Source organism: Cataglyphis hispanica, chromosome 10 (genome assembly GCF_021464435.1).
Source record: "Cataglyphis hispanica isolate Lineage 1 chromosome 10, ULB_Chis1_1.0, whole genome shotgun sequence".
In the NCBI taxonomy this organism is placed as follows: Eukaryota; Metazoa; Arthropoda; class Insecta; order Hymenoptera; family Formicidae; genus Cataglyphis; species Cataglyphis hispanica.
Genome location: NC_065963.1, coordinates 4496470 through 4511255, shown reverse-complemented (window position 1 = coordinate 4511255; position 14786 = coordinate 4496470). Strand labels below are relative to the sequence as shown.

General features: G+C 28.6%; 1 protein-coding gene across 2 annotated transcripts in view; it reads right to left on the bottom strand.

The window, feature by feature from the left end:
* LOC126852541 (scavenger receptor class B member 1-like) overlaps positions 1–14786 on the bottom strand; it is a 34947-nt gene extending 20161 nt beyond the window's left edge. The window contains exons 1-2 of one of the 2 annotated variants that reach the window (XM_050597448.1): positions 14599–14786; positions 14145–14291 (exon numbers count right to left, since the gene is read on the bottom strand). In XM_050597448.1, coding sequence (XP_050453405.1) covers positions 14145–14291; positions 14599–14626 — 175 coding nt within the window. In that variant the 5' untranslated portion in view covers positions 14627–14786. Of the gene's footprint in view, positions 1–4019; positions 5152–14144; positions 14292–14598 lie in introns of those variants that run through there. The other variant, XM_050597447.1, reaches the window with a different exon arrangement.

Sequence of the window (14786 nt, the reverse complement as noted above, 5' to 3'; positions counted from 1 at the left end):
TACTTTTATACATGAGTATGCATGTAATAAAATATTCACGTGTTTGTTAATTTAATTGGTTTTCCTTTCAGGCGGGTCATGCCGTAAGGAAGTTCGAAGCTATAAATAATGATTAATTCACTGATTAGCCAAGTATTTTTATCTTTCTGGTATTATATCTTCCTGTCGTTAGTTTGCGCTGCCTTTGTAATTATATTGTGATAATGGCTATTAAGTATTTCTCACAAATGAATTAATGAACTAATGTTTGCAATTGGCGTTAGTATTTACAATTTGCGATAAGATTACATGTTTAAAAAATTTCATCAACTAAGCGGTATGATAAAATGCATGCATTTACAAATTTTCTACATTAAATATTTAACACAATAAAACTCATATAAATCATAGAGTGTAAAAAGTATAATAATAATTTAATAAGACGAGAATAATTTTATAAATCTTTATATTTTGTATATCAAAGATGTGTTTTTTTAAAATTTTAAAGTTTTAAATTTGTTATTTAGATAAACATCTTTGCTTTTTCTTGTAAAGCGTAACCATTTAACCAATAACTTAACATGCACAAATGCGATGATAAGGAATCTTTGAGAATTTAGAGTCAGGGGAATTTCAAAGCACGAATTTATATAGGTATAAATGTTACTATCTGTCTTAAATTATGACCATAATTAACGGTTTTATAGTCCAAAATAGTCCGCCTTGAGGTAATATTAAAACAGGTTTGACAAAACTGGAACTCTAAATAGTTCTCTAAACAGTCATGAAAAAAACCGCCGGATTGTTTTACTTTTTTATGTTGAAATATGCAAATGTAATTAAACATCAAAGCGCGAAATATGCAATTTAATATTTTAACAAATTTTGCACGTCTTAAAATGTTAAACAAATATTATTAAATATTATTTTATGATCTGTTATTATCTTATATAGATTACATTATATAATTATCTGATAAAGTTGTTATAATCGTAGCGCGTCATTATGTTCAAAATATTTTACAAATATTTTACATTTTAAAAAGCAAAAGAAAGTAATACAAAACAATTATTCATTTTCAACATATTTCCATTGTTGCAATTAAAAAAGTAAAACTCTTTCTGAAAATATATTTATTTGTTTATTTCAAAAGTATATATATCTATGATATGATCATATAATTTTGACGGCTTTGCCGATTTTTTTTTTTTAATTGTTTATAGAAGTTTGAGACTCTTGACGATGCGTGTGTTCCAGACGACCAAACGCGGAACGTGACTTGCGATCAAATAGCTCATCAAGTTAGAATTTATAAACAACGGACCGTTCACATCTCTTTGTTGCAATAAATATAATTGATAAGTACATTTGTTAATTGTTTTAAAACAGTTTTGTAAAAATAGTTTTGTAAAATGAACAATATTGTGTAAGCAGAATAAAAACGTGCCAAAAAGCACATCGATATCTTATTGTTAAATTGAACTGTATAGCAACGATTGTTTACGCATAAATCAAGCATTTCAGCACGTTTCGCTCGATGATATCAATGCTATTTTTGAGATTACATCGGCATTGAAATATAAAAGAGGGTAAGATTGATCATCGTAAAAAAAATTTATTCTTTCTGATTCTTTCAGATACTTCGTGATTCGAAAAACTTTTCTTTTTTATACATAATTTTTCATGTATAATTCTATAGTAGAAATATTTTGATTTGTTTTATATTAGTTATATCAAACATGTATGGTAATTTGGTAAAAAATATTTTAGTTTTTTTTTTTTACGTGTGTAATTACAAATTTATTGACAATCAAATCTCTGAAGCTACTAGCAAATTTACGAAATAAAAAAAAGTGCATAAAATAACAGATTTTATATAAGTTGCATACAAGAATGCATAATATTACAGCGTAATAAACATCGGATAAAATTGTTACTAGCGATTTTTAAGGATTATAAACAGCGTAGAATCGCGCGGTAATTATCGAAATAATCATAATTTCTCGATAGATCTTGTTAGACAGTTATGGGTATGTCGTTGCATTCTATCGCACGAACGAATCGAGTATCAATACATCGTCGCGCAATAAACCTGTTTCTCAAAGATTCCTATACGATGTGAATAGCAAATGCGATCAAGATCAATCAGCGAGTCAATACACCAAAGTTGTTATAAGAAGGTGAGCAATATCGATCATGTTCATGGCTTGCTGTTCATAAAACTTGCTTTTCATATGCTTTTCTTTCTTTGTCAAATAATTTTTTAAAATAACATTCCGTCATTTCGCACGAATATAGCTATTATGTTAAATCCGAATCTCGTTTCTTTCGTATAATCTTATTTTCAAAAAATTCTTTATATTCGTACTTGCAATTACTTTCTTTAATATTTACTAGTAAATTAAAATTTGAATATATATTCTATCAAAGTTATTATAAATTTTGTTATATGAGAAATATATTGCGCGTAAAATGTGTTTCTTTCTTTCTCTCGATATATATGAAATATGAAAACATTCAATTATCTATCTAATTATATTCTATTCTGTTTTCGAAATAGAGTTATTATATCCACAGTATTCAAATTACATATACTGCACACTTAATCGATAGTATGGGTGCTTGCTTGTAATTTAACCGATTGCGCGGGCATGTATGGGTATCTGAAAATTTTTCATGGAAGATTTTCAATGTTGCAATCTGGCGAAAGTCATTTTGCGCTTGGCTAAGCGCAGCAACTTAATCGAAATGAATTGCATTTGAGCTGCTTTTGATCCAGCGTTGTTTGTTTTCGTGAACTATATCACATGCTTAGAACCGGTTTGCTCGCCGTTAATTTTATGCACATCTCAAGCTGCGCGATCAACTCTTTTATGTCTTTTTTTTTTACATTGGAAATACAGCGTTCTTTCGAGAACGAGCGATCACATGTATCGCTTTTCGCGATATGCGCCCGAAAGATTTACATTTGCATAAAAAAAAATCTGCTTATTCCATTTTTTGGAATCTTCCACATTATCACCAAAATAATGGCAAACTGATTTTTTTTTTGTGGCAATTTATTATCTTTGCAGCATTTTGTATTTCTTTTAAATATTTTTTAGCCATTATTATGTCCCATTATTTTAGATAAATTTGCGATGGAATATGCATTTGTGGAAAAGTCCAAAATTATGAAATAACAACCAATTAAATATAGTGTAGTGGAATATGATTTGATTTTTTTTGGGGGGAGGAGGAGGAAATACCATTGTGCTAAATGTGTTCATCGTTATAAATATTAACTCCAGCTTTAGACCATTAATATCCAACCATATACAATCATAATAGTTAAAGAAAAGGTTTATCAGAGACACATTTTCAGATTCAATGGCTCAGAAAAATTGCGTGCTAATTTTTCTAGAACATTAGAAATAGACTGAAACGTATGGCGTGTATCAGCATTTTTTAATGCTGCTGAAATACTTACTAATAAATCATTATGTACTTACAATTATTATTCTTAAATCACTAAATTGTCTTCAAGCACTATCTTTCTTTTGCTCCTATGATTTTACAAAGTGTGTTCCACTTATTCTATTTTGCGTACAATATAAGAGAGAATTTTGATAATAAATGATTTTTTTGTAATTTATTATGTTATTCTAGATATTTATAAAAAAATAAATATATATTTTAAAATAATTATATTTTTATAATATTTTTAATTACAAATAATTTGAAGTAAAATTAAAGCAGCTTCTAAATAAATAATGATAAACCATATAAGTTATCTATTATTATAAATTTTGTAAAATATTTTTTTCACAAATTAAAAAACGCTTTTGCAATTAAAAACAGGTCTCGTATTTATGGAAATTACAACGTTGTAAAGGTCACTCTCATTAAATCCGATGTCATTTAATCGAAGATCTTTCCTTTATGCACATTTGGTATAAGTAGCCTCGAATTTACGAATAAGTGATTTTGATTTGTCTCTGATCAAGAAATAAAGTAGTCTCTGTTACTCGACCCTGAAACGAAAACTTTCTGTGACTTACGTTTTGGCCATCTTCCTCTGCGATCAGAATACACTGGTAGAGCAGTATTATATAATCTATTCACCACTACCGAGGACTTTCTTCGAATGTTGTTCGAAACTCGCGACGATCTTCTCTTTTCATTTTGCTCGTCGGAATTGGCATCGTTTGAATAATCCCGACAACGCGATAAACTATTCCAGATTAACATGAGATCCTTCATTTTTGGCAAAATTCAATCTTTCGTATTGTTGCGGAATAAGTGATATCACGAGGGTAGGCGACTTATCATCGGCAATTCAGCAGTCGCGGCGTGTCGCGGCTGACAATGAAGGCAAGTATCCGCTTCTAGCTCGATGACGGTTTACAGAATTAATCGGCTAGCACGTCGCGATTCGTAGTGCTATCTAATTCCCGACGAGTAACGCCCGCCAATTATATGGGATTTCAACACCCCCGTACTTCCGATTTAAACTTTGGCATAGAAACCTTTCACTTTTTTCTCGGCGTTTCTGATTGACCGAATATTTGTTAGTTCTTGCGAGATGACCTTGCGGATGTCGAAATGTCTTGTCTTCTTGATTCCCTTGGTCATCAATAAATCACCGAAAAATAATTAATTGCCGCATTAATTGCCGATAATCATACGTTTTCAAGATAATATCGCGATTATTTCGATGAAAAAATATTCATCTCGAAAGTTTATCAGCGCGAGAAGCCCGAATCGCACTCCACCAATTGTTTGGAAATCGTCTGACTTCTGTCTATCTTCACCACCTGTTTTATGTCACCTCGCACCGTGCGTGCAGCATACACCTCAATGCAAGAGTGGCGGAAGCTCGGATAGGATCAGTAAGGATTTAAAAAACATATTGCTCCCACCATAGTGGACCGCGCAATGTTCGTCGCCGATAGTCGTGACGGGCGCCGGTGAGCACGTGGAAGACCGGCCAATCGAGTTACGAAGTTGCCATCCCACCGCGAGGGAGCTCAACGAGAGATCCCTCGATACCTGTCTATCGTGGCACACGGGGGATTTTCCACCTTCGTCGACTTCGAGGAAGGCGAATCTTTCAAGGTTGTTCCTTCGGCAGTTAATAAATGGTTTCAGGGCGAAGTTCCGATCGCTTATTACGGGGCGAATGGTTCTCAGAATAAACGACTGACAGAATCGACCTTGCTCTGTGTGCTGAGCAAGGGTCGAGCATCATGTAGAAGATATTTGAGATATTCAAGCATATAATGTATTATTTTTATAAACGGAAAGTAGTATGCACAGGAAGTTATATTGAATATTATTTGTTGAATATTAGTTGAAGAGATAAAGAAGCATCAAACTATTACAATAAGTCTATGAGACATTTTGAGAAAAAATCTCGAAAAGTCATAGTTTAGAAAGAGAGAGGGAGAGAGAGAGAGAGAGAGTATGTACAAGTGTAATTACTCCCTAGATCAAAGATGTTACAGAAGTAAATTAAGGTGAGGTGTAATGTATTTGATTTGATTTAGATATTTTTACTTGATTTATACATTGTGTTCCATAAAATAAATAATATAACGCGCACTCGTTCAACAGCATGTACGATTACTTACAGTTGAATTATTATGTCTTATAATTATACAAATTATATTGTATTTACATTACTTATAAAATATAATTTGTAAATTATATATTTTATTAACAGAGTAAACGCAGAAATATATAAAGTCGGAAGAGGCAAATTGAATTTTATCTCCTTTACTAGTTTTTTATGTTCATCTTTATTGAGATTTTATGATATAAGTGACAAGAACTAATAGCTATTAAAACGGGTTTGTAAGATGTTTCTTACGTTATGTGCATAACAGAATGTCCACCTATTCAACTTTGTAGTTAATGCGTTTCTGCTCTATATCTATCGATGTCGCAATATCATTTTTTGCCGACGAAGACAACGTTTCGTGATATTAAGGATGGAGGTTTTAGATGTTTGCAAACTCTACAATCGGTGATTAGTATGCTCATTTCCAAAGGCATCTATGTTATGTTAAGGTCGATAATTTTTTATGGCAATCGTTATGCATCACGGCGTATATTAAACCTACATTTCTGCGTAAGTGCATCACTATGGGAGATAATTAGCTCCGAGAAAACTTAAAAAATAAAAAATAAAAATTGTAATAGATACAATCGATTAAATTGATTATACTCGTATTGGTTGGAAAAACTTTAAAACCAACGTCGCGTGTTTCGCCGCCGGCTATAAGTTAAGTCAACCGCAAACTGCGTGTAACATCCACCGTCCTTGCCGTTCAGCTCTTGTTCTCGTAAGCTTGTGCGACGTCATTGAACGCATATGTTAAATATGATGTGTCATAATTTTTACGCGATTTAGTAGCGTTGATCACATCGGAAAACCGGTAACACTCGTCTACGCTGACTCGTTTGCGCTGGGAGTTTCCAGATTCCAGATAACTCGATTTATGCCAAGATTCTCTCTCTCTCTCTCTCTCTTTCTCTCTCTTTTTCATACATTGTATTTAATTTTCAAAGTCAAATTTGCATAACTAATTATCATTTTTCAGAATAACAAATCGACCTTTTTAGCATTAAGTAGGATCTTGTTTAATCATTATCTAACAATAAGAAGTCTGGTGATTAATCAAGTATCAAGTATTTAAACGTTGGGTATATATACATATATATATAAATATTGTAAGTTTTATACATTCTACGGAATTGAATTGAACGAGATATAACATTTAGACTTCTTATAATTCTCCACTTTGTGCTACGAATGTAGGCGTCTACAAGAAAGTCGCAAATTTATGTACAACGAACCTTACCGGTTCACGTAGTCAATGACTTTATCCAATATCCAGGGTTATGCGAGATTTAAATAAATTATTTCGCGATATAATATTTCCGGTTTTCGTTACTGCTGACTTTCCAGTACCTTGAATGGATGTATTTTATTTCATCCTTTTTATGTAAATTACCACACCTGCATTATTCTGTGCATACTGTATTAAGATCGAAGATTATAAGCAGTGAAAGATACAAAGAACAAGCTGTCAATATATATATTATATGTGGACAAGTCAAATATAAACTGGACTTTTTCTAAAACATCTTATTCAATCAAAATATTTTTATCGTACACTCAAGTCATTTTTCGTTCATCTGTCTAACAAGCTAATTGCGCACGAAAGAATTCGTGCGCAATCAGCTTTGGACACTATTTTTTATGACACACAAATAAAAAAATAGCCAACTTTGATGGCAAAAATACTTAGATTTTAGTGAAAGCTATATAGAACTATATAGAAAAATGAAATTGAGTGTGCGCTAAAAATATTTTGATTAAATAAAATGTTTTGAAAAAAACCCGGTTTATATTTGTCTTGCGCATGTATGTACATATCAATAAATATCAACATTTGATGACAAGATGATCGAACCATAAAATTAATGTAGTAAATTTTTAATAACGTTGTAGAATTTTATATGATATATACAGGATATGTTAGTATCATTCTCATTACTTTTAATGATTAATGAAATTAAACTAAAAACAGAGTAACTATCATTTTTCTATATAATATGCATAAAAGCTTTTATATAAATAATTAAAAATTACAAAATTTGAATGGATTCATATTCGGAGTTTAAACAGATAACGAAATCTGACATTCTTTAAATAGATAATGAAAACTGACATTTTTTAAATAGTAGTAAGATTATAATATCTTTTAATTCTTTTACATGCTTCTCTTTGTATTTCAAACGCAGCAAAATCATTTTTTAAATTAATTTTCATTTTATTACCAGAAATCACACCTATGACTAATTAATATTTATTTCTGGCGGATAATTGTTTAACACACGTTGTTACGGACTGTGAACACTGTCCATTGTACAATACACGCCCGAAATTTTGACTTTTGGTTCCGTTAATCCCAATTTAAAATATTTACGATCAACGAAGCTTGAAGGAAGCCATTGCATAGAATCCGGAATTATCATGATAATGAGTTTATCCGCCTGTTATATTTCAATATCGGTTTGAATCAACAGGATTAAATCCTGCTGATTCGGCTCGAAGCATTCTGGCTGTTTCCATTCTTTCGCAGAGAGAAGAAACCTCGCAGAGTGGAAAGGAACCGATCTGCTTAAATAAAAAACAAAGTCGCGTCTTGGCATTCGAGATGGTGCATTGACCACTCCAAAGGTCTTCCAGTAAATGTGCGTTATTTAAAATAATATGCGTGATTTTGATCAATTTTATTTTTTTTTTTTTTCATAGAAAAGAATAAATTTTTCAACAACATATATATTTGACAATCACGCATTGTAATAACGTATAATAACAAAATTATCTGCTCCATTAACTTTACTTTTAATGGCTGTTTGACATTTATAATATGCCAGAATAATATAATTAAATTGATTTTATAGGTCATATATATATATATATATATATATATATATATATATATATATATATATTGCATATACAATGATGCAATTTAGTTATTACATAATTTTAAACTAATTTTTATTAGACTTGTTTTGTATATTTTGCTTTTTGCTTTTATTTTTGATTATTAATGTTTAAAATATTTTCTTGATTTGGCACAAATATGACATAAATGTTTAAATGAGTTATCCAATAAATTTTGCTAATTTATCATTATTTAAGTTGTTAAAAGTGTCAACGTTAATACAAATCAATTTCCGTTATTCTAATCAGCACTCGAATGATAGTTATAAAATGTTTTATTTGAATTAAACGCTAAGCGCAAAAAGTACTGTTAATTATTCATTTCGCGCATTTATTTCATGTATTATCGTTGTTAAATTAGGCGCAAGCTTATTACAAAATTTTATATTGATAAACTCAGACTTCACGCTATTGCGATTGACGTATCATCGGCTATTATAAGAACAAAAAAAGAGAAATAAAATCGCTCTCGATAAAGAAAAACAAGTATGCAAACTTTGCTCCAAATAAAATATTTATCATAACAGCAAAACGTTATTTTTTATGTTATTTTGTTATTATTAAGATTTACAAAAAAATCGCGTCTAGTTTACACATATTTGCAGTTTAATGAGTAAAAAAAAAAAACAATTTGCTCATATTTCCTAGAACATTTTTGCGGCCAGTTGATCATTGATAAGAAAGGTCAGTTAAAAACTCATTAAATTACTTAAAATAATACATGTCGGTTACACGTGATTTTCTAATTTTTTATGATATCTGTATATTTCCTATTTATTGTTGTACAAATAATCTTGGCCGCTATTGGTAATTGTCGCTATTATATAACTGATCAGGCACATGTTTCTTATCGCTCACGTTGGCATGCATGTATTTAATTCTCATTCATGACGTTAGAAGGATTTTAAGAGGACGCGTAGACATTACAAAATCATGCTATTTCGTTCTTACGTCATATTATTGCATATTAAATTATTTTATGCGTATTTATTATTCAGGCACTTGCTAAGAATCAATTTACAATACAGAAGAAACAAAGGCACTGCTAAAACAGAATGACAATTAAAAAAAAAAATTATAAATGATAGAAATTAATATTAAAGTTAAATTTTTATGTAAGTTAAATATTTCTTATTTACTGTTTTTACAAGAAATAATTATAACTATATGTATATACATATATAGTATATATGAAATATTTACTGTTAAATAATTATTCTTTTTATACATATATGCAGATGTTAACATAAATAATTTTAATAGCTTTCCTTCTCAATGTGATATAAATGAGTAGATCATGCAATAGTTAGTTAGTACGTATTTTTCCTAGATTGTTTGATTCAAGCAATTTATTTAATTCAGATAATTAAAAAAAAATTATAACCAAAAATTCAATAATTACTTCATGAAAAATATATAATACAAGAATTGTTTGTTGTATCAATTGATAATATGATGATTTAGTGAGACAAAGATAACATTAAGAATAGCAAGAAGTTGATAAAATATTTATAATGTTTTTATACATATATGTCATAGCAAAAATGTTCAAGGTAACACACAATTTTATGCAGATATATTCCCTAGTCAAACTTCCTACTATCTTAAACATCGCCAACACATTTATAAAATATCCGTAAAACCCACGGATTTTAACATTTTGCATATAGTATTGCAATGGAATTTTAATATCTCTAGTTTATTTAGTCAATGCAAAATTCGAAATTAAAAATTGTCTGATAGACAATTGCGACGTTGACCAAAAAGACGCACTTGCGTATGAATAATTATGACACGCAGGTATGACGCGATTGGATGATAGCTTACGGAAGTTTTACAACCATTGCGACATCCTTTTCGGTCTGAATTATACATTGATAGTATTATAATCAATTTAATTTTGTCGCGTGAATAAAAAATTTATTGTTGCTGATAATCTTTTGACGGTTTGAACATATTTCTGCTTTTTTAATTTATGTTTACATGTGCAATATAAAATAAAAAAGGAGAAGTATGTTTGTGCCGTCAAAAGATTATCAACAACAATAAATTTTATATATATATATATATACATATATTCTTGGTCATTTAAAAAACAGGAATATAATTGTAATGATAATTATTTTATAAAATTTAGTGATCTGATATCTCAGTAAAATATCGCTTTCTCTACATAAATAACAATTAAATGCTCTTTATATTTATTATCGATTCAACTGGCAATTATCGTATATCCTTTTTTAATTTTGAAACGTTACTATTATAAAAAATATTTTTTAATTTTAGAAAAATTTATATACAATTATCCTTAAACCACACTATAATCGTTTTTGCAACACTCTTGTAACAATATAATTGTGTCAATATTAAATTTTATCAGATATAAAAGCATAAAAGAGAGAGAAAAAGAGAGAGAGATGATTTTCAAATATCTAATTTAAATGTGATTGTATAAGCTAATATCATGCTAAATCTGTGATTTAGCATATAAATTGCGATTCGAAAGTTTCGGCATGTGTTTTCATAGATCGTAGAAATTTCTTTGAGAGATCGTCGCAAATATATCCGTTAAATGTGTGAAGAATCTTGGAAATGTAAGTTTTAGGCATATTACAAATTCTTTTTTCCGATTTAAACATCAAAATTACGAAGTAATTAAAATTTGTAATGTGAGGCTTACTTTTTCTGTATTACAATTTTCTATTTTTTTTCGAAAATATAAGCATTCCGACAGTTTTAATCGTGTAAAAAATGATTGTCTTATATATTTATCTTTTTTTATTTTTTAACACTGCTCAGCTTTTATAAATGAATTCTTATATGCGAATGTTTTCATGGAATTAGAGACTGCATGATATTACTTTTGATGGGCAAAAAAAGTAAACCGAGAAAAAAGGTGATCGATGTCTATATTTGAGAAGATGATGATGTCAATACTTGAGAAGAAAAATATTAATTTTGGAAAACAACTCCACAATTAAAATTAACTGTTTTGGTCTTACAATTAGTCTTGAGTTACGAATATTGCTTTTAACGTCATTAATTTAATGACACTCTCTTTCTTTTTCCTGCTTTCTGCACCACAGAAGCAATATAAAATTATATCTTTTTAATAGCATTCATAATTAAATAAAGAATATCTAAAAAAAAGAGTGAGAGAGCATTAAAACCAGTATTTTAGAGTTAATAAGAGAAGCATTAATCTATGAAAACATTATTTCTTATTCTTCATTGTTAGAACTCAATAAAAAAAAAAAACAGATAATTTAACGTGATTACTATGTAAGTAAAGAATAAATGTCTACTTATCTTAATCATCGTGTTAGAATAATGATCATGACAAGATGGTGTTTTTAATCGTGTATATATATTATATATCATTATTTTTTCAAGAGAACAAAATGAGTAAATGTAATTAATCAATCATGTTAATTACGTTTATTTATCGCTTAAGGATGTTAATGCTGCACCTGTATATCAACCTATTGCTTAAAACATGCTACTAAATCTACTTTTCCAAAGTTCTGAAATTACATAAAATGTATCTCTCCCTTTTTTTTTTGTCATATTGCTGTTAGCAATCTAGGTGTAATATATAGAAGTCTATGACACAAACTTTCATATATTGCAATTTATAATTATTATATTAAGATGTATTTTTTTGAAATAAAAAATCGTATTTTTGTATCATTTATTGCTACATTGCAATAATGCATGATAAAATGTACAAGTATTTCTAAATTCATTGCATATATCACAAATTTAATAATAGATTCATTATAAAGAAGCTGAATTTTTCAATAAAACAGCAATTGCTATATTTTTTCACAATCTATGTATAAGTTTTATTAAATATATAAGAAATATATTTTTTATTTATATATAATACGTGAGCTTAAATTTACTGCAATTAAATTATATCGCGTATAATGATTGTAAATCAGCAAAAGATTTTTGATCTTATTTCTGATCAAATTTTATTAAAAAGAAGATTTTCTTGCAAATCAAATAGATGAGAATCTTTATATTAATTTATACTTATAACGGGATTTGCTCTGAATCATACTCATGGCATGATATGATTAACGGGGATTTTTACAAAACGGTACTCCGAACGATCGATATTCATGTTAAAATCGAAAGTGACGTAAAGATTATGAGAACCTATTTTTTTAGAATATATAATTTACCTGTCTATGATACGTCATTCCATACAAATATAGTTCATTGTAGAAATTTATAAAGTTCTAATATAAGTTTGTTTGTTAATGTTCTATATCTCTTCTTTTACATAATATCGCGAGTAAAAACGAGCCAAAAACAAATATATATAAAGGAATCAACAATTAACAATCAAATTAAATTTAGAGAAATCGTTAAATAGTGAAAAATTTATTTAAGAATTTACGCTATTGGTTCTATTTAAGTTGATCTCATAGTGATAGGACATTCGTCCTATCAACTTTAAACAATTACATAATTTGGACCGTTTATTAAGGTATTAAATTTTGCTGTGAATGCAATAAAATACATTTATAACTACTTGTTATGAATGTTCGCGCGTAATTCGCGTATCACAAAAATTTGCATATACTTTGTATTGTACGTAATAATACTGTTAATAATGCACTAATAATAATGCACTTTTGACGCACATAACATAAAAAGATCTTGTTTTGCAAAATTTCCAATATGAATAATTGACAAAAAATTTTATATAATGTTCAACTAATCTGTTCTTTTCCATTGTTTTGCGTGTGCACAATTTTTCATTTTTATATTTTTGTTTTGTATAATCTAGTATATATAATCTAAATATTCATTTTCATCAGAGAAGGTTCTTACAATTATCATGCAATACGTGTGTAATTTTCTATCTATTATATAATTTGCTTTTTCTGTGAACGAACAAAGAACTGTCATTTTGTATCAAATAGATTGTAATTATGGATAATGTGCACATTATTTAGAATTATGTAAAATTTTTTTATTTAGCTCGAGAGAAACGATGATTAAAATGCGATGCTTATTATCTGTTCGTAAACACATCATGAGTTGATCAACAATAGTTGGGAGTTAAATCATAATAAGTTCTAGTTTCATGAAAACAATTTAATTACTCCAAATATGTATGATGAGAAATTTATTTTTAAGTTTAAATTTTTGAAAAATAGTTTTTTCATTACTTCACACACAACTTTAAGAAAGAAAAATCCTTAAATTAAGACAATTATTTCGATAAAATACTTTATCACATATAAAATATTTTAATTAGAGAATATTTTAAAAAGACTTTTACTTACTATATAAAATTATTAGCAATATAACTTCAAAATAATGTGAAAGATTATATGCAGTGACAGATATAGCCTGTTTTTGCGAAGATACATATGTTTGATTAGTAATCGCGAAAAATAAAAAATAATCAAATACTCTTCAACGAGAATGTTTCTTGAGAAGTATTCTGGTCATCGTAAATAATTCGAGTAAGAAATAACAATGATAAGTTACATACCTAAATTGATGGAACAAGGGCATGTCAATAATGCTTTTAAATAAATTGTACGAATTAATGTGCCATCACAGCAAGTGGCACATTAATTCGTACAATTTATGATCACACATGTGCCTCTTACAAGTATTAATTCCATTGTGAAATTACTTTTTGATCGTGTCGACAAGACCGATTGCAGATCCGCCGAGTTCGCTATGTGTGATTCTCCCAATTCTTTCCTCGCACTCCAGATTTTGTCTATGCTCCATTGTTTTAAAAACTCTGCAATATTCTTTATTTCCATAGCTATTATACCTGAAAAAAAAAAGATTTTGAATTTATTTAATGTCTTTTTTAGGCATCTTTATTTTAAACATAGAAATAATAACAATTTAATATTTCTTCAAAAAAATATTTAGATCTTACATTATTCAAAAGCGTATATACAAGCCGAATACTTATGCAATTCAAATATATTATTGAATCGTTTTTAATGATTGCATAAATTTAAATATATATATATATATATATATATATAGTATATATATATATATATTTATTTATTTATTTATAATAAAACTAAATTGTTTTTTATAAGTTTTTATAAACTAGCGTTACTTACGGAATATTATCCTTATATAATTCAACATTTTCTAAAAGTTGCGCGGATACACTATGTTACACACGAACAAATCGCAAATGTCGAATATCGAGAATTCAAAGTCGTGAATCGGTAAAATAGATACAACAGAGTGCAGATTATCGATTTCTCCGTCAATGTCTGCTTGCTCACTGAATGTAGCTACTGCC